The sequence below is a fragment of the Lissotriton vulgaris genome, chromosome 9 (assembly GCF_964263255.1).
Source record: "Lissotriton vulgaris chromosome 9, aLisVul1.2, whole genome shotgun sequence".
Taxonomy (NCBI): Eukaryota; Metazoa; Chordata; class Amphibia; order Caudata; family Salamandridae; genus Lissotriton; species Lissotriton vulgaris.
Genome location: NC_141697.1, coordinates 123753682 through 123774735, shown reverse-complemented (window position 1 = coordinate 123774735; position 21054 = coordinate 123753682). Strand labels below are relative to the sequence as shown.

Genomic DNA, 21054 nt, shown 5'->3' with positions numbered 1-21054 from the left:
AACTATTTTTTATACATCAAAGATAAAATATATACAATAAAAAGAAAAAATATAAAGGATAAAATATGTCGCTCTGTTTATTAACACATAAATGTCGCAAGGTAAATTTCAGATGTTGATTATACAAAGGGCAGTTTTGAGAACTGTTTGCTATTGAGGGTGTTGCACTCTCTATCTTTTCAAAAATAGAGTAGTCGTTCAGCCATCTGTTATTTTGTGAAGTTCTGAATCTAATTGAAGTGTGTTGTCGCTGTTGTGGGACAATATATTTGGGGCTTTTGGAGACCTAGTGGACAGCTGAGATTGCTGAAGAGGTTGTGGAGTGGATGTAGTAGTTTCTGCTTGAAAATATATAAAAGAAGCTCTGTCGTAGCCTTATGGAAGCTGCCTAACAATCAGCAGCCAATCAGCTGCTAGATCAAAGTAAGCCAGCAGCTCAGTTAGGTATCTAGCATTGTCTCCTCTGTTTGTGGGCATGGGTCTGGGCTTGGTGTATGTATTGAAGCAGGACCTTGTTATTGTGATGCTGCTGCCATCCGAGGCAGGATCTCTCTACGGACCACAGAGAGCCACCCACAACACCAACCTTCTTTCACAGATCTTGTGCATCAGGCGTCAACCTAACCACTGCAGGTAAAGTCGGTATGTGAAATATACTTACCGTTAGCAGAGGAAGAGACGACGTCCCCTTTTAGGATAACTTTTTTTGGTAGTGTAAGAATGTCCGAGTGGTCGTTAGAATGAGCCACTGGTCATGCAGAGTATTAGTTTGGAGAGTCTTTATTGAGAATGTTTGTTCTTAATTTTTCCGTTTAGGACAACTCTCTTTCTAGATTTACAGTTCATGAAAAGACAACTTTGAATAAGAACAGGTGATGCGACAGATGCTTTCCGGGGTGTCTGGTCTGCCCGTGGGGTACCGTCTTCCTGGCGTTGGTCTGTTCCCCGTTGGCTCTCCCCGGAAGGAAAAAGAAAAAAGGGTCGGGATTAGTCACACTGCTCTTCAACAAATGCTACGTGCTACCGTCACCATAGATAGTGGGGATACAAGGGAAGGTAGGGAGTGTGTGGAAGGAGGCCGGCATGAATCAACTAGTTAACACCCCCACCACCCCCACTGGAAGGCACCCCTTAATGGCACTTGCGTTGGGCCACGGCCCATCCACAGGGCCGTGGCGTCCGGACCCGGGGCGTTTTCTCCCTTCCTGGGACCGCCGGGCGTGAGTGCCTTGTACAATCTTGGGGTGTACTCCCACGGGTTCTGGTCCGCACCTCCTCTGGGACTGCTGGGCTCCTCCAGATGCTGCTTCCGGCAGGCCTTCTGGGCTCCTCCGATCGCTGTTCCTCTCCTGAACTGCTGGGCTCCTCCGGTTGCTGCTCCTCTCCTGAACTGCTGGGCTCCTCGTCTTCCTCCGGGCACCATGGAATCGCTTCCTGAAGACGCCGCCGGGACTCTGTGTGTGCCGTGTTTTTATTGTCCTTCCTCGATTTCCCCGCCTGGATGAATTCGCGAGCAACTAGACCGGCAGCTGCTTCCGGGCGGTCATGGGTGTCTCCGCCCGACAGGCTCCACTTCCGGTCTTCAACCGCGGCGGACTCCCAGTCCTTACCACAGGTAGTATTTTCTTTCTCTTCAGTTTCATCCCTGAGGCCAGTGTCTCCTTGCACTTGTGTTGTGTGTTGCTCATGTGTCGTTGTGTACTCTACAGATCTAGCATCACTTGACAAGTGGCCAATCCTGCCACAACTCCTGGCTCATTCAGTGCCCTTTTCCATAGTTAGAGGCTCTGTCAGCCTCTCAGCAAGAATTTCAAAATATTGCCAACCAATAGGAACCAGGAAAGAGGCCCACACCCAATCAAGGATGCCATGACCCTACAGTCAGGTTCACATCTAATGCCAACGGAAGCCTGACTGTGGTGGTAGGGGTTAGAATTATCTGTTTCCGGGTCTTGCAGTGTTATGGCAATCTTAAACCACTATACTTTTTTTTTTCTCACAGACTGATGATGTAAGATTTGTAAAATCATCAACAACTCAAAATTAAACTCTCCACAAAAATGCAATTTATATAAGATGCAAGCAATAACATGTCAAAGCAAAAGGCTACCTTATTTTATTATTTAAAACCGGATACATCTCACCCTTTTGGTCACTTGATGTTGCCATGTATACTTGATGCTTTTTAGGTCAGGACCAAGGTCCACTTTTGCTTACTTGCACAAAACGTTTTTATGAATGCATAAAAATATATAGAGTCTCTCAATCAACACTCTTTAACCATTGGTCTGTTCAAATGGCACTCAAATAAGTCTCTTACCCACCATAGTACAAAATATAGGTGAATGCACCCACCCACAACAGCCATTGGATACCTTTGCTTTGAGTGACTACTAAATTACCTACTGGTGGTTGCCAGTAGGTAGTTATAGTTACTTAGGACCATGTTTCAATAGGAAAAGCACTTTTTGACTTGCCTAGATCTTTGGCGCTGTTTGAAGAACCTTCATTAAATTTTCCCAAAAAAGTGTGCCACTAATTCTAGCTGTGAATGGAAAGTTTCAGGGTGATCTGTCAAGCAGAGGTCATGATAAAAGGGGTGAGAGGGTTTCAGTAAAAGTGTTTCCCATGTTAATTTCTGTAGACTATTTAGACACCCTTGCAGGCCTACCCACTGGATGGAATTACACCACAATTGATAGAAAACTAGCTTTTGGTCCACAGATCGTGATTTCTGTTATTTGTTGTAAATCCGTTCCATATTGTGCCAGATATTTAAAAAAAAAAAATCTAAAATACGACCTCGAATAATGACAAGCTCATGCACAGATCTGCTGAGCTCTGATTGGCTGCCAACACTTCAACCAGGAAGTGTTGGCAGCCATCTTCAAACCCTGCTTCAGCCAAGTCCCAACAAAAGTGAAAAAAAAGAAAGGGGTGCGGTGGATATACCCTGATCCCGAAGCCTTGGTCTTGGCTTCCCAGGGGGACCCCCGGCAGGAGAAAAAAGCTATTTATTTTATCCACAAAACATTTGTGAATATTGCAGTGCCTTAAAAAAAACACTGTCTCCCGCCCTTGTTTTTGAAGAAAGCTGGGTGGGCCAGGTCCTGGGGTTTGTGGTCATTTTACAGAAAAAGGGGCACACAGGGCTCCCCTCCTGAGGCTCTTTGAGTCCCGGAGATCACCAACTCCCCAGGGCCTTATTTTAAATATTGGGTTGCGATGGTAGGTTTTTCTTCGAGACTGATGCACATTTGCCCAGCCTTACCCTTGTGCATGTATCGGTATACAACAACTGAATGGCTTTCAGGAGAAGAGGAGAGATCCCTCAACTCAAGATGTTACTCTGTACACCTCAAAGGCACAGAGAAAGTCCACATAACACAGGTGTAGATTTGAGGAGTGGCGCCTGGCTTGGTCGTTTAGCAGAGCAGGCATTAGGAAGTTTGTTGTTATGCCTGTTCTTTTCATGAAACTGTTCTAGTTCACTAGTACCAATGTGGCTATTTCAGACCAGACTGTCAGCTCAGCGAGCAGACATTTGGCAAAATAATTTGCCTCCCCGTCCATTAGGGTAATCAACGAATAGTTGAGAGGTAGTGTAGTCTTCTGTGCTTCATAGATTTGGGCCTAGAATGATTCCCGCCAGCTGTCTGGAATTACCTGGTTAATGAGGACATGGTTTTATAACATGGTGTTTGGCCCAATAATATTGGTTCTGTTTAAAAATTGCTTGTGGTAAGCTGTTGAGGTCCGGGGCGTTGTCCCAATGACCGGTATTGATTATTTTTTCACCTCTCCCGAAGAGATGGGACTTACTGGAAATTCTGCCTCCAGGCTTGTAGGTCCAGTTTCATGGTACCCCTGTGATGACTTTGGGCCCCCATACATTTCCTTGAGATAAATAGTTTAGGAGGCTTTCGAGATTGATGGGGGCAACCTCTGGCCTGTGGCATGATTCACCAGTCCCCAGAAATCTGTGGTGTCGTTTCTTCTGGAGGCTGAGAGATTTTTTCATTAGTGTAAATCTGCCTCTGGCGACTCCCATGTGACTTTTTTTATATAGTAATCTCAATTTTGAGAGGGTCTCACACCGTAAAGTCATATTTGTACTATTTCAAAGTACCCGCCAGACCAAGGCCCAGCTTCTTTTTAGCTGTTATAAGTTGGGCCAAGACCCTTCTGCGCCGGGCTCGTGCTGGAACTGAGGCATTTGTTTCTCAGCAAACACAGGACCCAACAGGAAAAAATACCAGTGGTGCACAGCAGGAAATAGAATAGAGCAGTGTGACTCCTACAAATACCTGGGAGTAGTGGTCGACATGAGGTTCATGCTTAAAGAACACCTAAACTCCAGAAAAGCTCAAGCAAACAAACTTTGTTTCGCATTAAATATGTTAAAACTGAAATTAAAGTGTTAAAACAATCAATAAAAACTTTATTTCGGTTATTTTGCAAACCATAAAAGTACATATACAATATAAAATTCTTATCACACAAAAAGATGTAAACACATATCATGTAAAGTGCCAAAAGTGAAAAGATATGCTTTCTTCCACAGAATAAGGTCAGAACAGAAAATGAAGATATAAATATTACAAAATGCTCAGTGAGTCATTACTGGTCCAGACTATTTCTCAGTTTAACAGTCAGTTTTAAAAATTCCTTAATTTGGAGGATACTGTCACTATGCAAAAGTTGTAAATACATTAGTGCCGGTCTGATTTGTGTAAAATTACGTTTTTTTAAAAGAGTTACCAGGTAGCGCTTGCATGGGAATTCATAAAACTTACATAAAAATATAAAATGCAGCATATCCTGCAGAGACTTTTCGTCGCAGCCGCAGGGTGCTGCCAATTTGTTAAAAATGTCTGTTTTTGGTCTGACTAGCAGATGATGGAAGAGATTTAGCCTGAACCTCGTTAGGAGAAATTTTTCATGTGAGGCCAATGAGCCAGCCAGGTACGGTTCTATGGTTTCACAAGTTTTCAGCACGGCAAATTTCCTCACGCTTTGTTGCTGAAGCTCCACATCCTCCCTCTGGATCCTCCTATCCAGAAGGAAGGCCCGTTTAATGAGCTCCAGATCCACTTTTACAGTTTGGCTTGGGAATTCAAACCGTTCTAGACCACCAAGCCTAGCAAAGTTGGATTTCAGATATTTTAACCAAGGGGTACACATTGCCTTATCCTGACTCAAAAAGTCCCTCACAATCAAATGCGTTAGTGGTATCCGGGTTCAACCACAGTTTTAGCCAACAAGTCAAGGGACGTAGAGAAAACAAGTCACTTAGATATTGCGTCCCTAACTCTTCATGCACAGCAAGATTGGGGGTGCCTACCGGGACACACATGAGACGCTTCAGAGAAGAGTTTTCAGCAATCTGCAGGTGCTCACCACCAACATACCCTCAGATTTCACTCCCATAAATGGCAGTTGCCACTGACTTTGCATTATACAATTTTAGCATGGCACAAACAGGTTTTTTTCCCCAATTTGGCAGCAAAATTAACAAGCATTTACAATGCAAAGGTTTCGCCTTTGGAAAAGTTTGAGCTATTGGCATTGTAAATGACAAAATTTGTATTTATGTGTTGGTTTTGAAAACAGATAAATAAATGGCATTGTCATTTACAATTCCAATAGCTCTAAGTTTTCCAAAGGCAAAACCGTTGCATTGTAAATGCTTGTTTTTACTTTGAGCCCGTGCTCGGAAAAGCTTGTTTTCTCCACTGGCTTGTGTCCTTACTGATGGGATGGGGCAAATGGGCTGATCTGTGCTGCTGTGATGACTAATGAATGTTTTCATTCCACTGCTCTGCCGAGCGCGAGCCTCGCTTCAATGCCCCTCCCCCTCTCCCACCACAGAGTGCGTCTCAAAGCTTGTTTTCTTTTAACTTTGAGTGCGAGGTGCACGCGGCCAATGCTTGTTTATCTGGCATTTCATTCCCTTTCTTTTAATCGGTTAGCTCTTTATATTTCAGCTGCATTTTTATTAACACATTTCCTGACATATGTGTGGAATTTTAACGTTTTTTTACTTTGTTACTTTTGCCGGGGATTTGGTAGCGTCCCTTGCTGTGAGTATTGTATTGTTATGAGCTTTACGAAATTTATCAAATAAAAACCTTGGCAAGTACTGCATATTCGGGAACCCATTTTATTTCAAAGGAAGTGTTTTAATTGTTATCAAATCTTGTCGGTTTATCACATACACACCAGATTCAAAGAGAAATGATATGAAAGGAGATTATGTATTAAAAAGACACCAGTTACACAGTTAGCAGCACTTCATAACACTTCATAGCTGTCAAACAAAATAAATATATAATCCATTTCTCCCCGCCCGACAAAAACAGAGAATTGAAGAGAAGATGTAGAAAAAAGATACTCAAATAAAAAAACAAGGATTTAGCGGCGCATGCACCTGACGCGCCTTTCACCCCCGCTCTTCTGCGTCCGACACTCCTTTCATCCGACACACTCTCCACAGACCCTTCTTTTCACCCGACACACTCTTTTCACAAACCCTTCCTTTCACCCGACACACTCTTTTCACAGACGCCTCCTTTCACCCAACACACACACTTTTCACAGACCCCTCCTTTCACCTGACACACTCTTTTTACAGACCCCTCCTTTCACCCGACACACACTCTTTTCACAGACCCCTCCTTTCACCCAACACACACACTTTTCACAGACCCCTCCTTTCACCCAACACACACACTTTTCACAGACTACTCCTTTCACCCGACACACTTTTTTCAGACGCCTCCTTTCACCCGACACACTCTTTTCACAGACCCCTCCTTTCACCCGACACACACTCTTTTCACTTTCACGTCACTTTTAACTAAAGTGACGCAAAAGTCGCACAATGGGCTTGTAAATCTGCCCCTGTGTGCGCACCGGGGCTTCCTCCAGTGTCCACAAGAGCGCCTGGTGCAGCGCATGTCGTGCACGTGAAGCATTGAGATAGCGAGGCACTATAACTCCGCCTCTTCTCAGTGTATATTATTTCCTGGAAGAGACACATGTCCTTTATAAGAATAACACGGGGGGGTCATGGTTCGACGTTGTTTCACGCGGTGGCACCGCCCTCCCGTGCCCCCCTGTGGGGGCACAGCCAGGTCCGTGTGCCCGTTTACACCATCCCTCCCCCTGGGGCAGGGACCCCTGAGAGGCCGGCTTTGAAGGCGCGACCCGAGCCACGTGTGACCCTCTACACTTACAGGATCCTGGCGCGCGTATTTGAAGCCAAGCTGCCACATCTGAACCCCCGATGGCGCCTCCTATCGGCCAATCCTTGTGTAAGGACACTGGTGCGCCGGTAAAGCGCTCCGAAACCTTCGGGGCTGTTTCGCGCTATGTAAAACTGCCCACAACACACAAATCATTCTTAAGTAATTCCATATTTACCCCAGGCCTTGTCTTTACTATTTCTTGCTAAAAATAAATGTCCGTGGTCGGAAGAGAGGCTCCTCCTCCTCGGAAGAACCCTGTTCTTGTGCACTCAGGTCAATGTTGCGGTCTCATGTAAGTCTAGTGCCTATAAGAAGCTCTGCAGTGCCAGACAGCTCCATGGTGCAGTGAGAGCTCCGTGGAGCCTGTATGAAGCTCCCTCTAGGTAGGTGGGACAACAGATATCATTCAAGAGGCGGTCTGGCCGAGAGCGGGATGGAGGAGGGATGCGGGCAGAGGGAAGGGGGGGCGAGAGCAGGACGGAGAAGGGCTGTGGGCAGAGGGGGCGAGAGCAGGACGGAGGAGGGCTGCGGGCAAAGGGAAGGGGGGGGCGAGCGGAGCCGAGCAGCTCCAGAAAGAGCTGAAGACAAGAGACGGACACAGAAGCAACGCCCACGGATCGCATCAAGCCGTCCTTTAGACTAGGGGCGTGTTTGAAGAATGTAAAAAGAAACGAAAACCAGAAAGGCATGACGAAAAAAGGGGCGGGACTTAAAAAAACACACAAACGCCCCCGAATCACGTCAAGGCGGGCCCTGAACTCAGTGACGCTCCTCTCCTCCAATGGCTGGCCAGCATTTACGAGGCCAGCCAATGGAGAAGATGGGCGTGTTCAGGCCCCCATATTACTCACAAAAGATTTCGGCTCCGCCCACCCACTGCTTACGCAGTGGGACGGTAGCCGAAACCTAAAAATGGAAGCATTAACCCTCACAAGTTCTCCTTTCTTTTTTGCAAGTTGAGGGGCCCAATTAAGTTTGGTATCAAAAAGAACCCCGAGGTAAGAGAACGTTTTTGTTAAAGGGATTACAGTGTCATCAATTTTAAAGGTGAAAGTCCTTCTTGGTTGCTGGCCTACTTGCATGACAAATGATTTTGAGTTGTTAACCAAAAGATCTCTATCTGTCATGAACAATTTAAAAGCATTTAGGAGGGATTGGAGTCCCTTCTCGGTTCTCGAAATTAAAACTGCATCATCTGCGTACAGGTGTATAGGAATTCCCCGCCTACCGACTCTCGGGACGTTCTGAAGCACGTTATCTAGCTCATTGATATAAAAATTAAAAAGGAAGGGTGCCAAGAGGCATCCTTGGCGAACACCCTTTCCAATGTTAAAATTATTTGTTACACTCAGATCTTAGGAGTATCTCACGTTAGCTCTGGTGTTGTTATGCAGATCAGCCAAGAGGACAAATCCATAGGCGAGATGAATGGTGCCCCTTTGCACTACAGTGTACTTACTTAATATTAAAAAGAGATTCAGGCACTGAGTTATTTTAGAGCGACCACTACAGAAACCATACTGAGAAATGGACATAATGTTTTTTTCCTCTGCCCATTCAGATAGTCTCTGCAATACCATTCTTCCTGAAATTTTAACCATAGAGTCTATTAATGAAATGGGTCTGTAACAATGTGGGCTACTTTTGTCCCCCTTCTTAAAAACCGGGACAATTGTAGAAACACCCCATGATTGCGGACAACCATCTTTCACAGCAGCATTAAAAACAGACTCTAGTATGGGTGCCCAGAATTTGGGCTCGGACTTAAATAAGTCCGGCGGGATCCCATCAGGCCCTGGGGCTTTCCCAGCTGTTAGACCATAAATGCCCTTGATAACCTCACCTGTATTAAAACTAATCATTTTACCACCACTGACAGAAGGGGCAGTGTTATGAGACTCATCCAACGAGCAACAATACAATTTCTTAAAGTTTTCTTCCCAGTCCTCCTTAGGTATAGGCATTCTAATCCATCGCCCTGCTCCTGGGCCAAAAAAGGTTTCCTCATCACTGCCCAGAATCTAGTGCTACACTGCAGAGTAGTGGGATCAAGAATCTCACTACATGCCTCTTCCCTAAGGGATTCCTTGTGTCTGGCAATAATAGTTTTATAATTCTTCCGGCACAGCTGAACTTTTGCCTTTATTCTTGGTTTGGTAGCCAGTGCTAATCTTAAATTTCTGGCTGCTTTTGAGCATTCATGATTAAACCATTTAGGTCCCTTGATCTCCAACTTCTTTACAGGAGCTGACAACAGCTTTGAAACCTTAACCGATAGATTTTGAAAAGCATTAAGGACATTGTTTGGCTGTGCGCCTTCTTGCATACAGACCATAATCTCATCTGCACAGGCGACTTTAATCTCTTTGTACAGCAGGTCTGGGGTGATCTTGGACCATCTTAATCGCCGTCTCCCATCTGTCATACTCACCCTACCTGTAGTGTGATTCAATACTTCTTTGACTGACCATGGGCCCCTCATGTGTACAGTGAGTGGATTGTGATCGCTAAATTCACTGTCATCAATAATGAAGGAATCCATAAAGGACTGCATTGATGATGTTAAAAATACATAATCAATGAAGGTTCCCCTCCCGTGACCCTTAAAGGTCGGTGTCTCAAAAAGCATAGTAGGGTCCAACAGTGCCCTTGTCGCCGTTAAGTCCAGATCATTAAGCATATCATTTAAATGTTCCCCCTCAATTGTGTGTTCTAGGTGAAACCCCTCGGACCGCGCACAGTGCAAATCCCTGATACATTTAAAGAGGGGGTCCCCGCAGGGATGAACATTAAAGTCCCCCATGATCAAGAGGTTATGCGAGCAGTCCTTCATTGAACTACTAATGAAAGCATTCAATGCTACTATCTGGCTAAGGGCTGAACAAGAATTAATAGCATTATAAAAATTAACCACACTGGCCATACAGTTATCCTCCAATAAAACTAAATCGATAATACCAGTATTGCATGTTGAGACTCTACGAACTATGCAGGATAATGCAACAGAAACGAACTTAACCATTCCCCCCATTGGGTCTGCCTCTAATAGTTGCTGTTGCAGGGACATAAAAAGCCTTGTACCCTTCGAGAAAGTGGTTGCACTCAATAGACCAAGTCTCCTGCAGGCAGATGATTTGATACTACTTAATGTACCTGACCCAGTTACAATCCTCCATCTTAGTGCCCAGGCCCGCAATGTTCCGTGAGATTACATTGTTCTGCCTCGTTTTTACGCGAATTATTTCTGTGCATCCCGCTTCCTCCAATCTGTCATTTCCCTGACCCACAGATTCCTCACGTCAATCACATGACTCTAGACCTGAAAGTGTGTCATATCTATTCTGTGTTGCAATATTAAACCCATTCCCACACTGGTTACCAACATTGTACAAATATGCTCCATTAGGGGTCGGTGGCTGAATAGGAGTAAATGGCCTAAATGACCCAGAGTTCAGTGGGGCTTTAATCAAGTGGGTATGGAATTAACCAAGTGGGCGTACTCATATACTATTCGCAGTGTAAACTAAAGAAGCCGCTCTTAATAAGACTGTGGCAACATGTTGGGGATGTTTGAAGTTAACAATAATGCAATCTCCATTTATTGTCTTTCTGGATGTTCCAATCCAGTTCACCCTCCTTGTTGACAATACTTGGTCAGCAAATGTAACTGGAAACCCACAATTTTTGTTCAACCATGATACTGTTCTATTTTTTAATGAGTCTTGGGATTCCTCATAGGACTGAGGAGAATGACACTCAGTGGGGGGAACATTTGTAAGAACAACCACATATGGTGCGCAATCAGGAGGAAGGTTAGCATGGTGGCTTTTCTTTACATACATAGGAGCCGGCGTTCCCTCTGGGCCTACTGTGGCCTTTTTATTCTGGGTGATTGGAGGGGTAAACTCAAGTGGAGCTGGCTCAATTACAGATATTAGCTGGCTGGTTTGCTGTAAGTTCACTCTACCAGCTCCCTGCCCCTCAGCAACTGGTCTCTTATCCACCGCTTTTGATCTTCCTGCAGCGGCTGAGGCCAAGTGTGCTGCTAACAACCCACCCAATCTCTCGACTTCTAGGGCTACGGTATCTAATTTGGAAATCAGGGGGTTCATCAGCTCTACAATTTTTTCCTCTATCTTAACTTCTATCGCATGGATTAGAAGGGTAAATTGCTCCGGATTTATATTTGTATTTGTACCATCGACACTTTTTCCTTCCTGGGAATCAATTATAACTGCAGCACTATTTGGGGCTGAATGGCCTTTTTCTACTTTTTTTTTACTGTTCTTTCCTCCACGTTTAGTTTGTGCCTTTCTGCATGATCTCACTGGCCTAGGGGAGGGTGGTAACTCTTCTGCTGTGTCGTTAATTATATCCGGTTGGTCTTCATTTGGTTCAACATGAACCTGTGCATCGGCCATTATGAAACCCCCATTGCCCTGATCCAAGATATCAATTACAGCCAGATCTACCAGTGGGTAAGACAACTCTTCATGTAAATCAGGTTGATTCCCTCGACCTATGAGGCCCTACGCTCGGTGTTAATTTGGGTCACCTTTTTTACTAAGTAATTGTCCATGGTTCCTAGGCCAGATGCAGTTTTGTTTGTCTTGGCCATAGACATAGTTCAAACTTGCCTATATCCCACAAGGCTAATCAAGTAACAGAAATAAATATTCACAAGCACTTTACACTAATAACAATTAAGTGGGACTCACTTAGATCATAGGTCCTTAAGTAAAGCTCCAAGAACCGTGGCCCAGCCCAGCCTCCTCTGGCCTCTGAGGGCCACAGAGGGCCCGCCCTTTGCCCGGGCTTAGCCCGGCGCCGCCCGCGCGCGTCCCGCCAGGCGGGAGGGACCTCTGCCTTATCAGCGCCTCTGTGCGTAAGTACCGGTGGACGTGCCACCGCTAAGGATGCTGGGGGCTGTAGTCTCCCTCGCAGCGGCCGCGTGGTGGAGCAAGCGGGGGTCGGGGAGCAACAGCAGCGGCAGACCAGCGTGTGCCCCGGTAAGTCAGCAAATGCCCCTGATGTTGCCTTCAGAGACTCCTGCTCGACCGCAGGGACCTCTGCCTTATCAGCGCCTCCGTGCGTGAGTACCGGTGGGCGTGTCACACCGCCAAGGATGCTGGGGGCTGTAGTCTGCCTCGCAGCGGCCGCGTGGTGGAGCAAGCGGCGGCCAGGGAGCAACCGCAGCGGCAGACCAGAGTGTGCCCCGGTAAGGCAGCAAATGCCCCTGATGTTGCCTTCAGAGACCCGCCTAAAGTGTTCATCAAACTCCTGTCTACTGAAAGTCATGGATGCCAAGTTTCTCCTAACTCTCACTTATGGCTCGGAACTATTCAAAGGCGAAGACGCTAACTTCCTGAATCTCCAGCCATCAGGCCTATTTAAAAAAAAAATCCGGATTCCACAGTTCACGTCACAAGCTCAAGTTCGCTTGGATTTCGGGTTATCAAATCAACAAACCGTCAGACAAGCTGCAATAATAAAAATGTGCTGGAAATTAAAACCAGCACAAGAAGATTCTTTGTTGGGGTTTTGTTGGACAGAAATGAAGAACCAACCCAAAGGAACAAAAGTCTTGCATACCGTACTCGAACAAGCATTAACAATGCTGGACATGCACAACACCGTCTATAGTTTTACTGAAAAATAGTCAACAACGCTGCTAAACAACAGGCTTAAATAATGGACAAAACTGCTCTATCAAAAGAAAAAACATGGCTGGATGGTTTTATCTACATATGAGACTCGATCACCCCAGCCGTATCTTGTCCAGCGTATAACTCCATCAATTTGGAAATCATGGCCACCCATGCTTTGCAGATTTTGTGGACAGGCGGAAGAATCCCTCATACACTAAGTGCGTATTTGTCCAGTGTGAACTATTGGAGGCATTATTTACTTCATGCATTCCATTCCTTCCAAGTGAAATCTTGTCGACATAATGCTACTACTAAATAGCCACTCACTACAGGCCTCATGTAAAGCAGTCAGATTTCTGCAGAAAGTTAGTTTACTATTATCAAAATCAAACACATAGTGCTCATAGGAGTGTTGTGTTAGCAGCAGAGTGACAAGTACATAGGCTATTTTCATACAGCTTTTGAAGTAGAAGATAACTACACCTGCTATTTGCACACGATTTTGAACCATGAAATAGATAACTGAGAACATTCTGAAATTAAGGTACATGAGATCAGACAGAAACTTGAGGTCTTGTAATACTTAGTTTACATTTGCACCTTGCACATGACTTTAGCCATGCAGTTGAGGACTTATGCACATTTGTACTTCTTGCACACAACCGCTGCTAAGTAATCAGATGACCGTTTTCAATGAGTGTCACATTGTATGGTCTTATTGCAGTTTTGAAATTAATGTTTCGGATATAGAACGGGAATTAGAGGCCTTATAACACTTAGATTACATATGTACCATGCACATGATTTTAGCTATGTAGTTGAGGATCTGCGCGCATTTGCACTTTTCTCACACAATCCTTGCAATGAAAGTTGACGACCACCCACAACGAGCGTCATATTGTATAGTCACATTGCAATTTTGCCGATGATTTTAGCACATGATTTTAGATATAGGACAAAAGATGGACAAAATTGAGAAATAATTTTACATTGATTATTGTTGGTTTATGTTGCTGAAGGCAGAATTTTGTAAAAGGGACAGTTGCTACTTTTTATTATTAATTCGTTGTTTTTAACAAATCGATGATTTTTATCACAAATTGGAATGGTTTTAATTAACTACATGCAATAAAACTACTTTCCTGAGGCATTTGTTGCCCCTCTGGAATGATCTTGATCCTCCAGAAGTAGCGCATGGAGCTGAGCTCACTGCTCCAATGGGTTGGAGATTGTTTCACATACCAGCTTTCATTTGTGCTTGGCTTTACCTTCCGCTCTCTTGATGGGTCCTGCTGACCAGTAAAGCCTTCTGTAGCTGTTTGTAGAGACTATGCCTATGTCTGTCTGGGCTTGGTCATGTATTGAACAAAATGAGCATAATAGGATTCTCTGAGGTTGGTGGTTGCTTTCCAGCCAGCTTCCCAGTTCATTACCAACCATATGAAATAGACCAATGGCTCTCTATTGGTAGTGTAACGCAACTGCAGCTTTCCATCTCCCTTGTTTTCTTCTGTGAGGACCTCTATTGGCTATATTGTGCAAATTGAGGTGTCGAGCTATTTTTTTCTTCTTGGAGGGCATCTGTCGCTTTATAGTAAAATTGAACCTCTATTTGTCCTAGCTTCCTGCTTCTCATGACACTCCATATAAAAGGAGGACCAGCTTTCTTTATCTCTGGGTTGTGCGAAGACTCGTGTCATTGTCTGCCGATGACAAAAGAAAATGTAAAAAAAATCCTTCTGCCATGCAAAGCAGAAATACATTCTTTGGATTTACAATCCATTAATGAAAAGTTATTAAATGATTGATTCTAGTCTGTTCAGATGTAAAGTAGTTTCTCATGCTTCACACAAAAAGCAAAATGACACAAAGCTAATAGGAAGACGTCAGAATAAGATCGTACTGCGGGATGAAACCAGATGTATTTAGCAGTGTCTCAAGCCAATAGTGGCAGAAGGCTGGCCTGAAGCCTTTCCTATACATTTATCAAGTATGTGTTGAATATGTTTGCCAAAATGGTGTACGCACCACTACAAGGCAAACTTAACACAGGTGTGAGCACCATTACACATGAAACATAAATACACACATTTTCATTCTTTTTATTACATTTATGAAGCCTTGAATATTGCCATGTAAATGATGGAGTCGAGGGTAAACATATTGGCTATGCCAGTGTTTGCTTAGGTCTGGCGTTTTGATTTTCACTAAAATTATACATTTGATATTCTTACATATAGAGGTTTTCAGCTGGCTATTTTAATCATTTTAATGCAAAATGGGGCAACGGGTGTGCTGCCTTCGGCCAATGGATAGCTTTACTATGAGCGATGACGTTCTAATTTTTCACAGGTTGCACATCCACACAAATTAGTTCCTCTCAGTGCCATTGCTTGTGATGTCAATGAGTGCTTTTTGAGGCCAAACATATATTTTTGCTTTTAACCATTTACTTTTTACTTTGTGAGCACACAGCAGCTCCCCCAGCAATAGAGTTTTGCAAAAACACTGCAAAAGAAAACCAGTATTGAAAAGCCAAGAGGCTAGCAGTCAACACCAGACCTATTGGTTTTGCCAGTGCTTGTCACTTTTCCCAGCATTAGCCTTCTGAGCCTTTACAGAAGCAGCGCGGACTGTATGTCTGCATCTTAAATCTTACCTGGTGCCTGTAACACTCAGACGAGTTTGTGCCTGTAAATTCAGATATTTCATGCGGATACAGAAGAACAAAATATATATCCTCTTAAATTTGATTTTGAGAGTCGGGGCAGATTGGTCAACAAGTACCAAATGTTGCCTTATACATTGAAATTCAAATCTGGAAAACTTGACAAGTGGGAATGCAAAACCATAGCTATAGTACAGTGTCGATAGCCTTTGTTTCTAATAAGATGATGCTCTTGGTGCAGTCCTATTACTTAAATCTACTTAACATACGTGTGGACTCCCATTTACAGTGACTGGCAATAGGGTTCTATATTATTCATTACCCACAAATTGTTTTTCCCATTTCAAAAATGAATTTTAGGCGGTGAATGTCGGGATTAAAAGGTATTGGCAGATCCTGTTTGCTAGGTTTATTATCAAAGTTTTAGACCGTAATAGAATTATTTTACGGAATATCTGCTGTCTTCCATCTTGAAAATTACTGAGTCATATTCACATGAATCGAACCTTTCCCTCAAATCGTTCCTCAAATTTAATTGCAACAAATGTTGTTACATAACTGCACCGCCCCATTTAACTGTGGTTTAAACTTAGGTTCCGCTGTTCTGCAATGTAAATGGATATCCCAAGTAGTAAAAGTCCTCCAAAATGAGATTTTTCTAACCAAATATTAATATGTATTAGTAAATAGACCTGTTTACAACTGCAACCACGTGCATGGAAAACTGATGGAAGAAAATACGTCAAAGCAATGTATTTCAAATTCTAATTATATAACATATTGTATCATAAACGTTATTTATTCACAGAATATGTTGTCATCCTTTTATGACATTACTTGTATCTGGCAATGCAGATACTGCATGGAAATAATACCAATACTTCCCAAACGTGGCAGCCTGTCCTGAGTTCTTAGGCCAAATCCTTTCTGAGTAAGAGAACAAGCCACTCCAGACGATTTTCATCACTAAGCGGCATTGTCAATGAGGCTGGCGTTTCCACCCTGCAGCAGGAGACCAGATAATGAACCAAAAATCTAAAGAAATTGCTTGGGTTTCACTTCGAAACAACCCCCATACCTCCCAGATGAATGTCCATCATTAATTAGGTTGCCTGTATCTCCAAGGCCTTCCCAAGGGGTAGATGTTGGCTCAAGCATTTCCATCAATGTTTTGTTCAGCTTTTAGAAATTGACTCTCTCTTGAAATAGGAGTTGTGATGGGAATTAGGAGAATTTAATAGCAAGTCTGCCACTTCCCATGAAAACAAGCCCTCCCCAGATGTGATTGACATTGTTCGAGGTCTAGCATGAGTGCATCTCAAAGTGTAAACAACTTCCAAGTCCATTCGAAGTTTAGCAAGTAAAACATTGAGTTAGAGCTGGGGAGAACAGTTCAGCATCAAATGCCATATGAAAGACCACAAAGGTTGTCTATTTGAAAGCCTACACCATACAATGTCTCTCTTTCTCTTTAGGCTTATGAAATGAGAACTGCAAGAGCCACAAATCAATATTCAGCATTCTTGTCCACAAATCTTGAACCTCTGGATAAAGTTCTTCGCGGAGGAGTGGCCTGTGGACCGCTTACAGAGGTAGGCTGTGGCTTTTGTCAATTTATGTCTTCCATAAGTGCTTTGATTCATAATAAATATTCTTTGTGCTGGATCTGTGTGAAATCGACAACAAAACGCCCAAGCTGAATTTCTAGTACTGTTCAGAAGCTCCCAAAGTAAGGTCATTCTGGTAATAGTTGCATTGTTTTTATTATTTTCAATTTAATTTAACTTGAAGCCGTACAAATTAATGCTGAACAAGACATGCACATGCGTGTGAATTGACCATAGGTGTATCAAGAAATATGTAATGGACAATATGTATATATGCGTTATTTGTGTAGTGTGAACTAGTCAAAGGCAAGTGGAGCATTATACAGGCAAAGAATCAATCAGCAAATGGTTGAAGAGGTAGCTGGATATTGGGAGCAGGCATGGCCAGTTACAGCATCATGATGTGAGTCTCCTTTAAAGAGATGGGTCTTCAGTTCTTTCCTAACCTGGAGCAGGGGTGGCCCTGAAAACAAAGAATTTATATTTCGAAAAGACCACCAACATCACCACATAAAACAGTACATGATAAATAAATCCGCATTTGTAAAGTGCACACTCACCCGTAAGGGTCTCTAGGCAGTGGGGGCCGTTGGGAAGATTAAGCAAGCTGTTGCCCAGAGTCGCATGGTGAAGGGCTAATCTGCCGCCGGTGCCGGGGATCGAACCATGATCCCCAGATTCCGGAGTCAGTCGCCCTGGCCGCGGCGCCACACCTCTTCCTTTTTATTTTTACCTTATTAAAATGTATCATTTTATAAAATGGTCACTGCAGTGCTTAGACCTACATGCACAGGCCTCGCAACACCTGCACCTTTGAGTAGCGCAGTCAGAGGTTTTGAGAAAAGGCTCTTGTGAAAGAGATGACTATTGAGAGCGATGATCCAGGGACTAGGATGAAGGGCTGCCAGGAGAGCAAAGAATCGAAGTATGGAACCTTCACACATGAAGGTGAAACTATTGAGGTGATGCGGAGTTTTTAGAAGGTGGGGAGTTATGTAGAAAGCTGTTTTAGGAAGAACAGAGTGGCAGGATTCCTGGTTTCAAAGCCATGGTTAGCAATTTTGGACTCTTTGAACTGAGTCATTCTGGCTGATTTGTTTTAGGTGAATCTGTTGATTGAGTTTTATTTTTTTTTAAAGCAGATGCGGTTCGCACATCTGATTTGTTGGCTTACATAACCATCAGTGTATTATTTACAAGAATCAGTTACATGGTGTACAGTAAGTTGTGATTCACAGGCATTGGCTATGTCAAAGGAGATGGACAGGTAGTAGCTTATATACCATGTTACATCGTACTATTTACGGTTGGTGTATTACAATGAAGGGGTATCAGAAAAGAGGCCATTTATGTAACCTGTAATGAACAGATAAACTGAACAAAACTTCCTACAGTAACCCGATGTTGTCCTGGGCCCCTATGTGTGGCAGAAGGTGTACTCCCCAAATATATCTAGCGGTCATTCGACCAGCCTGTAAGCTGCGTCCTACGTCTGTTGTGGCGGTGAGCCCATGCGGGTACCTGGAGCTTGTTGAGTGGCGGCTTGCAGATCAACCAGGATAGTGTCCCAGTTGGTTGTTATGGGGTACTTGCTTAGCCCTAAGCTGTCCCCCATGTGCAAGGTGAAACTCTGCCAGGGCCCTTGTCATGAGATATTGTGCCCAAGTTGCAAGGACTCTGGGTTCTCGTGACTTCCATCATCGGGTGAAAAGGAGTTTGGCTGTGATTAGCCTTAGGTCAAGTAAGCAAGACATGACCTTATTTTTCTTGGTCCTGTGAAATCTATCTAAAAGACACACCTCCCAGGCATGCAGCGTCAAGCGCCTTGTGCAGGTGGGCAGCTGGGTGGTGACCCTCTGCCAATAATGCTGCAGGCACCACCAGAGCATATAGGAAGTCAGTGTCTACCAGGCAAAAGCGGGGACAAGCAATGTCCGTTCTCTGGAAATAGCGGTTTATTTTGACCGGGGTGAGGTATGCCCTGTGCATGAGATAGTACTGTATAAGGTGGAACTGAGCATTACGGAGGACATGGACCAGGCCTTTCAGCAGTGCTTCCCATTCTTTGTCGGTGCAGCATTGAGTCAAGTCTTCCTCCACCCTGTGCCGGAGGGGTGTGAGCTGCAGCCCAGCATGAGAGCACGGCGAGTCCGCAAACAAATGAATCTGCTGTCTGCCTGGTCATATTACATGCATGTACTGTAAAGTGAGGTGTGTCCGGTGTTCCAGAGCCATGCCACTCCACCAATTTCCTGCAGCTGTCACCAGTGAATTGTATAGGAGTAAGTGGACCAGTGGGAGTCCGTCCGCTTCCATCAAATACTTGCAACACAGGAGACTATTATCCTGGTAGAGGTCCCCCATTATGAGGACAACACCATGCTAGTGTCATATGTGTTGTAGAATTACCTTAGTGGATCCTCCTATGCCTATGTCTAATGTACATATCCTAGAGGCCACATGAGTGTTCGGCAGGGCTGAACTACAGCGCTGAGCCCAGGGTGTGGCAGCAGTCTGCTGTGTCCGGGTGTATTGACCTACCCATCCCCGCCGAGCTCGTGTCATATGACACTAGCATGGTGTTGTCCTCACTTTTTGGTCCTGAAGAATCGCGGTAAATATACCAATAGCGAGAAACATGTTGACCACATGCACCACTAGTATCTTCTAGGGCAACATAACATAACAGGTTGACCTCTAGGGAACTAGCTTCACTTTTTAACCGTAGCTAGGGGACCCCCAGAATAAAGTCCATTCCGGTACCCCCTGTTACATTTTAGCCACCTTACCATAGGTACACACCTCCCTGCCCACACCCCCCCACTTCACCTAAAGGCAGTTGGAAAAAAGATCTCCGCCAAAGAGCCCCTCTCTGAGGTGTGCCCGTCGGGGGTTGCACCGCCTCCCCGACGAGGAGCAGCCGCCGATGATGAAGCATGACACTCTTCGGGGTGTGTGAGGCAAATATATCCAACATAATGGATGCCCTAGGGTATTAATAGTACCCTGTCCTTTCCCCTACCTTGGTCACGCCAGCAAGAACTTTCCTTTCTCTCTTCCCTTTAGGAACAGTACAGCAACCCCCCTTTTTGGCTTGCCTCTTCAGTACTCTGTACGGACACTAAGCTGTTACTGGACCTTCCACCTTTTTGAGTGGTAAATAGTGTCCTAGTGCCTCTCCCCTTCTCTTGAAATCCTCTCTGATGTCCCCAGCATGCCAGGTGGTCATCTCTGGGCATGCCAAGTAGGAGTGTCGATGGTGTAGATGGAGTTACTGCACGCTTTAGATAAAGAGTTTGGCGATTCAGCGGTAAGCCACCCCCAACAATAAGGAGTTGAGTACTGGTGCTCTCGTGCAGGGGTGGAAAATTTGTAAGGCATTCAGCAGACTGCACACTAGTGCGGTCGTCGGCGTGTTCGCATACAGTGAGCCTGACATCCATTTGAGTACCCATTGGAGTTGAGGTGCAAGATAGTATCGTGCTTGCTCCACTCACGGCCTGGTCTGTGGCAGAGGCGGAGCATTTCCAGCATAAAGAGGGCCTTCCTATGCAGAAGATTGCTTCACGTTCTTGTTGTTGCACATGCAATCTTCCAGCCTTGACTCACTTACCTTTCTGCTTCCGGGGCACCTTCACATTGCATCCAATGTCTTCCGGGGTTTGTCTGCTCCTTTTCTCACTTGCTTGGTGTTGTCTGCTGCTCCCTTCTGTTCCAGTTCCTGGGTTACCTAAAAAGGAAAGGATAAGACGTAGTTAAGCATCAGCAGGCAATATTGAACAATGGCGGTAATGCACTCTGTGACAATGCAGTGCTGATAGTGATACATATGTGTCTATACTTATCGGACAAGTCCTACTGACTTATGGAGATCCCGTTAC

At 44.5% G+C, this 21054-nt stretch overlaps 1 protein-coding gene across 1 annotated transcript in view; it reads left to right on the top strand.

The window, feature by feature from the left end:
- RAD51B (RAD51 paralog B) overlaps positions 1 to 21054 on the top strand; it is a 240030-nt gene that overhangs the window by 55649 nt on the left and 163327 nt on the right. The window contains exon 3 of the mRNA XM_086939432.1: positions 17042 to 17158. Within this exon, the coding sequence (XP_086795558.1) occupies positions 17042 to 17158 (117 nt within the window). The remainder of the gene's footprint in view (positions 1 to 17041; positions 17159 to 21054) is intronic.